The 8,652-nt window shown below is 51.6% G+C and overlaps 1 protein-coding gene across 1 annotated transcript in view; it reads left to right on the top strand.

Annotated features, from left to right (window-relative positions):
* Nucleotides 1-3,020: 3,020 nt before the first annotated feature.
* Nucleotides 3,021-8,652, top strand: part of FCGBP (Fc gamma binding protein) — a gene marked incomplete at its 5' end in the record, with an annotated part of 42,823 nt that continues 37,191 nt past the window's right edge. Inside the window, 2 exons of the mRNA XM_080645217.1 lie at nucleotides 3,021-3,075; nucleotides 7,572-7,921. Of these exons, the coding sequence (XP_080501343.1) occupies nucleotides 3,021-3,075; nucleotides 7,572-7,921 (405 nt within the window). The remainder of the gene's footprint in view (nucleotides 3,076-7,571; nucleotides 7,922-8,652) is intronic.

The following is an 8,652-nucleotide window of genomic DNA, read 5'->3' as shown; positions in this document are numbered from 1 at the left end:
GTTGTGGGGAAGGTGCACCAAGAGGAAGGAACTGCATAGCAATGGTGAGGTGCACAGTGCAGGAAACGGAGCACCAGGACTTGGGATCCTCCTGCCAACAGTGTGGATTTGCATTCACAGGGACAGGGAAGCTTGGGATGCTCTTGAGCAGAAGAGGAACAAGATCACGGTTGAGCCTTAGGGAGGTTAGTGGCAGCTTCGGCAAGATAGAGGAGTTCCCCCAAAGGAGTAAAGAGACCCCCTTGTGGAATCCAGAGCATGTAAGAATGAAGTTAGAAATTGCTAGCAAATCTGAATTTAGCTGCAGAGAGTAAATTCCCTCCAGCTGTGCCCTGGGGCTGTAAAGCCCAGATAAGCCAGAGGGTTCCAGATCCTGCCTGCAGGGAGAGGTCATAAGGCTCAGATGCACAACCACCCCTTGTTTGGGCTGCCAGTGGTGGGATAGAGGTGGTTTCTCCGTGTGCCATACCAGCACAGCCAAGGGTGAACCTGAGGAGGGGCGGTGAAGGATTGAAGAAAAGACAGACAAGAGAATACAGATGGGGCTCGGTGGATCGCCATGCCTGGATGAGGACATAAAAGACCCAGCCTGCAAGCCGATGCTTTATTTTATAGTCTGGTTAAAACAGGGTAGATTAACATGTATACAAATGTTCTTGTTTTGGCAACACTTGCTGCACCTCCCACAGCTCATTAGCTTCTTAGGAAGGAATGAGGGAGGGCTACAAGGTCAGGCTTAATTATGCCAGGAGAGCTCTGTCCTCCAGGCTGGGACTTGTTTGTGGCCCTGCCACAGGTCAGCCCAAGGCTTGGCACTAGAGCCACTCCCTACATCTCCGACCATAAGAAAGTGTCCCCACAGGTTATCTTTACCCCATCAGTGGGATATCTGAGAACAGATATGATATGAAGTAAGGCACAGGGTCCAGCACACTATACACCCCCCCCTCACACACACACCCTAAACAGACCAAAAAGGTCCCAGGGGTTTCATATCCAAAATATAAAAGATTTCCCACCCCCACCCCATTTCTGAGGACTCTGTCTGCAGAGAGCAATGGCAGTTTTTGAAGAGGGGAAGGTTTCTCTCTGGAGTCAAGCTTGGAGAAGATTGGGGGGGGGGGGGCGTGTAAAATCACCCCTGAGACTTACCCTAATTGTCTGTCTCCCTCCCCTCCTCATTTCTCTGAGTGCCTCAGACTATAAGAGAAGTATCTGACATAGATTTTGACATCTTGGTTTGCAATAGCTGCTTCCTCCTTAGGAATCCCAGAAGCCCGCTCCCTTTTTCCCTTGGCAACTCAGATGACCCCTCTACCCACCCCCAGACTCTTCAGGGACCCAGGCACCCCTCTCCCCAAAGCTCTCACCCCTTGTAGCCCTCCCCCGCCACACACACACACACACTTCCTATTTCTCAATAGCTCTGGCTTTTATCCAGTCTCCTGTTTACTCACTTCATTTTCCTGATTGACTTTGGGTCCCTGGTTGATTCTGAGCCTTTATCTCTCCCTCTGGGAACCTGCCCTGGGTGGGGGGTATCAGAGCCCCACCCACCCTGGCTGCACAGAGGCCCAGGTCTTGGTGATAAGAGAGGAGGAGTCCTAGGGGCAGCAGCTGCTGGGTGTTGTGTGAGAGGACACCCAGGCTTTGCAGCTGTTGTTTCCATGGGAGACTCCCCAGCAAACAATGAGTCCTAGGTCAGGAGGATGGAAGCAGGGCGTGGGTCAGGCCAGGCCCCAGGAGGAACAGACTCCACCTGAGAAAGCCCACACCACCTTTCAGTGGTCTCTTCTCTCTGTGTGCGACTTAGACCCATCTCCCATCCCAGGCAGGTTCTGGAGTGATGAAGGGCACTCACAATCTGTTCAATCAGCCCCTTTTCAGGGCCAGAAAACAATTCTCCAGGAAGTGGAACCTGGTGTCTGTGGGGAACCAGGAAACGGAGGCCTCTATCTCTCTTTGCACACAGCTCCAGTTGCCACACAGAGGTGCCTGCCTCCCACCTACAGTCTTTGAGAGTTTGCAGAGCACCCTCTGGGAGAGAAATAATCCCAGTGAGGTTAGTTTTGAAGTTCCCATTTCATAGGAGGCCCTTGGACTGGGGGTGGAGGTATTGTGTCTCACTGCACAGGCCTGAGTAAGGTGTTCAGATACCTCCCCATCACACACACTCCCATAGTGGTGCCTGGAAACAGCATGTGGGTGGCTGGGGACCAGGGATCAGCTAATAGAAACTGGGGAGCAGCCAGGACCCGGATGCAGGTCTTTTGCTATTGTACCTGGCAGAAGCCAAAGAAAAAATGTGCAGGCAGCTTCTGGTCAGCAAACAAGATCAAATATCATCTTCCACCCAGCTCCCAACCCGCCGGGGACCTCGGGTCTGAGCACCCTGCTCCCCAGCTGTTTCCCTCAGGACCACCACCTTTCTAAGACTGAAGTTCCCAGCAGGCTCTCAGGGCACAGCCACCAGCTGTTCTCATATCCTCAGGCCCCAGGCATCCAGGCTTGCCCTCCACCCTTCACAGGCCTTCAGGATCCCCATTCCACCTGGCCCTGGGATCAGGAGCCTCCTCCCGGAAGTTGGAACCATCTGCCTGGCAGGTGGCCCAGGGTGTGGCGTAAGGAGCCCAGAAACTCCATTATATAGCCCAGCCCAGGGGCTAACCCTGAAGCTCCAGGGACCTGCAGGTGAGAGAGGCTGGGTCTCCTTTGGCAATAGGCCATCAGGTCTCCTACCCTTGCCCTTGACTCCAAGCTTCCCCACCCCATCCCCAGACCCAATGGACATCCAACTCCCTATCCTTGTCTCTGTCCTGCCCTCCCCACCCCATCCCTAGACCAACTGGACATCCAACTACCCTATACACACTGGCCCTTGGATCCAGTCCACTCAAGCCTTCCTGCTGTCCAGGTGGCCATTGTCCTGAGACTGGGCCCTTCTGTTCTTTCTGAGATGGCCTCCATCAGGAGGGGCAGACCAGCTTCCTATGACCTCCCTCTATTTCCTCACTGCAGACATGGGTTTCCTGTGGAGCTGGTGGACACTCTGGGCTGGAGCAACCCTCCTGTGGGGTAAGTAAGACCAAAATCCCATCCCTGTTCTTGTTCCAGTCTTGATCCCTGTTCTTGTTCTTGACTCTGCCTGCCTGAGTCAGCACCCTCCATTTGTGTCCTCTCCACAAACCCATCTCCCAATGTCACCCTAGGCCTAGCTGCAATGGGAGAGAGGGCCCTTGGGCTCTGCAGAGAAGTGTGATAGAATTGAGGTGAACACCTTAGTCCCCAATTCAAGATGCAAGAACAACCATTCCCTTGATTTTCTGCAACTCAAGCAAAGTTAGACCCTAACAATCATTCTGCTGAGTTAATGGAGAATTTCACTAAAGTCATTCTTGGCCGACTTGGTGCCCAGTTCTCCAGAGTCCAGGAATGGAGTCTTAAGTAAACCAAAGGACTGGGGGGACGATGGGACACCAAGATGGGACACCTGATTCCTTGGCCCCATGGACACTAGGATACCCTTCAAGGGCCCCCTCATTCAGCAGGCACTCCTTCTATAACCCCACACTCTTACCAAGACCCCATAGACCAGTGGTCGGCAAACTCATTAGTCAAAAGAGCCAAATATCAACAGTACAACGATTGAAATTTCTTTTGAGAGCCAAATTTTTTAAACTTAAACTTCTTCTAACGCCACTTCTTCAAAATAGACTCGCCCAGGCCGTGGTATTTTGTGGAAGAGCCACACTCAAGGGGCCAAAGAGCCGCATGTGGCTCGCGAGCCGCAGTTTGCCGACCACTGCCATAGACCCTTCCTTCTCTCCCTCCCCTCCCCTCCCTCCCTTCCCCTCTCCTCTCCTCCCCTCCCCTCTCCTCCCTTCCCTCTCCTCTCTCCTTCTCCCCCCCCCCCCCTCTCTCTCTCTCTCTCCTGGAGAATCTCTTTCTTTTTAAGGGTGTTGAAAAGTACCAACTGCTCTCTATTTCTTGGAGACATTTTACTCACACTCCATAACTCCTTTCTTCCCTTTGCCCACTTCACACTTCCCACCCCACCTCCAGTTCTATTATCACAAACTGGCAACTGAATCCAGCCACTTTGGACCCCATAGTGCTTAAAACAATTTTGGGTTGGAGATTTCACATGGAAATTCAGAGAGCCAGTTTCTCGCAAAAATAGAAAAAAGTAAAATCTGGCATAAAAAAAGGAAAAAAGGAGCCGATAAGCTGTCAAAATAACAACAGGCTAAAGTTAGTAGCAACACCCCACTTTTGATGTGTCTGAATGGTCCGTTTGCACAGTCACCACCCAATATTTATGTTACTTGCTTCACACTTGAATTTGAGATCTCTGTCCAAAGCATTCAGGCTTTTGGAAGACAAAGTCAGAAAGGCTGGTAGGTAAATGCTGCAAGAAAAAGGAGAAAGGGAAGAGAAAAGAGGGGGGAAAGCCCAAGTTAATATTTAACAGGTTATCCAGGCACAGGGCTAGGGGTTACTTCTCTGATGAATAAGTAGACCCATGAGTGCATTTTCTCACCCCAGGGTTGACCCAGGAGGCCTCAGTGGACCCCAGCAATGCTGGAGGGAAGGAGTTCCTCACAGCCTTCCTGCAGAACTACCAGCCTGGGTACGTCAAGGGCAAGCTCCACCTCCTCCTCACCAGTCTGTCGGACAGCCCTGCTTCAGTTGCCATCCTCAGCCAGGCAGATGGCACCTCGCAAAATGTCACAGTGAAGCCTGGGCAGTCGGTCATGGTCAACATCGGCACCAAGGCTGAGATGATCGGCAGCAATCTCTTCCAGCACGCGGTATTGGTCCACTCTGATCGCAACATCTCTGTGCAGGCCATAAACACTAAGCCAAACACGGAGGAGCTGACACTGCTGCGGCCTATCGGTGCCCTGGGAACAAAGTACTTTGTGTTCACACCCCCTAGTGCCTCGGCTAAGAATGTCAAGGAGTTTGCTGTGGTGGCTGGTGCAAAGGGTGCCACGATTAGTGTGCAGCTGAAGGGGGCAGTGACATTCCTGGGCAACTTCTATCCAGGGGGCAGTGTCCTAACTGTGACTCTCAAGCCCTACCAAGTGGCCCAGGTACAGAGCACGGCTGATCTCTCAGGGTCAAAGGTCACAGCCAGTAGCCCTGTGGTTGTCCTTTCCGGCCACAGCTGTGCCCAGAAACACACAAGCTGCAACCATGTGGTGGAGCAGCTGTTACCCACGTCTGCCTGGGGCACCCACTATGTGGTGCCCCCTCTGGCCTCCCAGACCCGCTACGATCTGGTCTATGCTGTGGCCAGCCAGCCCACGAAGCTGACCTACAACCACGGGAATGTCATCGGCTCCAGGGGACTCCAGGAGGGTGACTTGATTGAGTTTGAAGTCCGGCCATCCTGGCCACTCTTCCTATCTGCAGATGTGGGCATCCAAGTCCTGTTGTTTGGCACGGGTGGCACAAGGGACAGAGTGACCTATGACCCCTACTTGGTCCTGATCCCAGATGTGGAGGCTTACTGCCCTGCCTATGTGGTCAATAACTTCCCAGGCTCTAAGGGTGTGGCCCTAGTGGTGGCACAGACAAAGGATGCTGACAAGCTGACCATTGATGGACACAGGCTGGGGACCAGGCTCACCTGGGTAACTGTTCCAGGCAGTGAGTTCTCATATGCTGAAGTGGACCTCAACAGTACTAACATGATCCACATGACCATGGCCAATACCAGCTTCGGGCTGCTCACCTTTTGGCTGACCCAGTCTGGGGGCTACGGGACAGCAGCTGCCTGCAGCCAGAGTGAGTGATGGGAAACAACACCCCGTCCATCAGGTGTCCCCTTTGTGGGCTCTCTTGCCTTTCCCCTTTTCTTACCCATCTGCTCTCCTGTGGCTTCCTGGCTCAGCTAGGCTGTTCCCCCTGCCACACACACACACACACACACACACACACACACACACACACACCTCCATCCTCTCTGTCATCCTTCCTTTCCTTAAGGCTTCCCAGCCCCTCTCTATATCAGCACCCCCACCCAAGCAATACTCTATGTTTAGCAACAGGTGTGGTCCAGGGTCCCAACCAGTCAGAAGAGATACCAGCACATGAAGCAGGGTCCTAGAAGCCCCCATGGTATCTGGCATTAGCCCTTGGTCTGTTGCTTTTGGGGAGAAGTTGGGGAAGAGGTCTTAGGGGAGAGCCAATGTGTGAGAGAGAGGAATATTTGGAGGGGGGGGGACAGGGATGGGTTAGCAGCTTTTTACCAATTTGTTTGTAAATATTTTTATATTTTAGCAACTGATACACAGCTATACCAGATGCTAACTGATACTCTCCTACACCTGCTTTGGAATGTTTATGCCCAAACTCAGGAGGCCTAAAAGTATAATAATAATGATGCCTCCCATGCTGGGTGGGGTATTTCTCTCTCAATATACCAGGTACCTCGCACACGTTAACATAGTTCATCTCTAGGACCTGGCCCTATATGTAACCTCAGGCTCAGCACATTGAGAAGCTGCTTCCAGGCAGGGCAGCGCTTGATGGCACAGATGGGAGAGCCAGGTTTCTGGGGTTCAAATACCACCTCTGCTTGTGTGACTTGGGGCATATGACTTCACCTTTGGGGGCCTCAGTTTCCACTTCTGTGAAATGGGGATAATAACAGCACCCCCTTCACAGGTGTAATGAGTAAACATTTGTAAAGCAATTTGGGGGTACCTGACAAGTGAGTAGGGTTACAGAAGGGTAAGCTGTGATTATGAGTAGACAGAAGGCAAGAGCTTCCGAAGACTAGGAAGCAGAGGAGCAGAAACTGTTTCTCCTTATTTGGAACCCCTACTCCCTTAAGCTAGGACCCTAGACACTAGGTTTCCCAATACTGGCAAAAATGTCCCTCCCTCCGCCCCTCCATGGCATAAAACCACGCTATTTCAAAGGGCCACTTTGGGCTTCAATAGAAGAATGGCAAAGGGGTAGGTGATTAATTATAACACCTGGGGCAGTTCCCAACCCTCCTTAGTTTTAGCTTATTTAAACCTGGCAGCACCCCCTCCCCAAAAATCCCTGTGAAGAAGGTATCATTGTCATCAATGTCACCAGTGAGGAAAGTGAGGCACAGAGAGTTTAACATTCCTTGTCAGTGTCACATAGCTAATTGGTTGAGCCGGGATTCTAACCTGGGCAGCCTGACTCCATTGTCATTTCCATTCTGTTGAACAGTCTCTGTCTTCCATCTTCTGCCTTAGCATTTTGACCTGAGTGAGAGGGTAGGAGAGGAGGAAACAGGGAGAGGAAATTAACAAGTTAGGTCTGCCATGATTGTTCCTGCCCGTCCTTTTCCGCTACCTTCCAGTCCTTCTGGGCTGAGCTGTGTTAAACTAGGGAATAAGGAAACCTGGGCTCGGGTTAGGCCTGAGCAGTTCTCTCCCTGTGCGATTCCAGACCTCAGTTTCCCCACTTCTAAAATGGGTAGTTGTGAGCACACTGCCCAAACTCCCTGCAGCGGGATTGCGCCAGGATTCCCACCCACGTGGACATTTCTAACTTCTCCCTCGCCACCCCTCCTCCCACCCCAGCCCTATTGTCTGCGGAGAAGACCTCCTGCGAAGATGTGCAGTGCGCTCCCTCGCAGCTCTGCCAGGTGGTGGACGGGCATGCCAGGTGCATGCCAGGCTCCGTGGCCGTCTGCCGAGCCCAGGGTGACCCCCATTACACCACCTTCGATGGCCGTCGCTACGACATGATGGGCACGTGCTCGTACATGATGGTGGAGCTGAACAGCGAGGACCAGACACTGCCAGCCTTCAGCGTGGAGGCCAAGAACGAGCACCGTGGCAGCCGCAGAGTCTCCTACGTGGGTTTCGTCACCGTGCACGCCTACAGCCACTCTGTGTCGCTGGCCCGCGGGGAAGTTGGTTTCGCCCGGGTAAGGAATCCTGCGTCTTCAGGGTTATAATGCCCATCAATTAGAAGGAGGAGGCAAAGCCTGGGTGTGGGGCCCCCCAATCCTAGTGGAGGGTATAAGAAGTGGGCCCAGGATGTGGGGGCTGGGAAGGAGGGATTTGAAAATCTGTGGCAGAATCTTAAACCCCTTTTGTCCAGCAATGTACTTCTAAAAATTTTAAGGATGCCCAGAGATATGGTTAGGGAAAAAAGTTTATGCCAATGTGGTTTGTAATAGCAAATAACAACAACAACAACAATAATGGTAGGGAAAAAGAAAACAAAATGTCCCAAAATGGGGAATTTCTTAAGTGACCAAACACTAACTTTAGTGAGCACTATGTGCCAGATTTGTTTCTTCGCATTTTCCAGGTTTTAATGCACTTAATATTCACAGCAATTTGTAGGATAGGCATTATTATTATTATCAATGCTTTTAGATGAGGAAACTGAGGTCCAGAGAGATGTGTGACTTCCGATGGTCTTAGAGCTATAGGAGATGGAGCTGGGAACACAGGTAGGCTGGCTCATACGTCCCTATTTTTAACTTCTAGTCCTTTTGCCTCTGGTAAATGGGTCAATACAATAACAGCCTACAGCAATTATTCATTTCCCTCCACCATGTTATTTTGAAAATGTTCAAACATCTGAAAAGTTAAAATCACTGTGCAGTGAACACTCGTATGCCAATCATCTAGATCAGGGGTAGGGAAC

Source organism: Plecotus auritus (assembly GCF_963455305.1).
Source record: "Plecotus auritus genome assembly, chromosome: 10".
Taxonomy (NCBI): domain Eukaryota; kingdom Metazoa; phylum Chordata; class Mammalia; order Chiroptera; family Vespertilionidae; genus Plecotus; species Plecotus auritus.
Note: the sequence above shows the minus strand (reverse complement) of the source record. Positions and strands in the feature narration are given on the sequence as shown.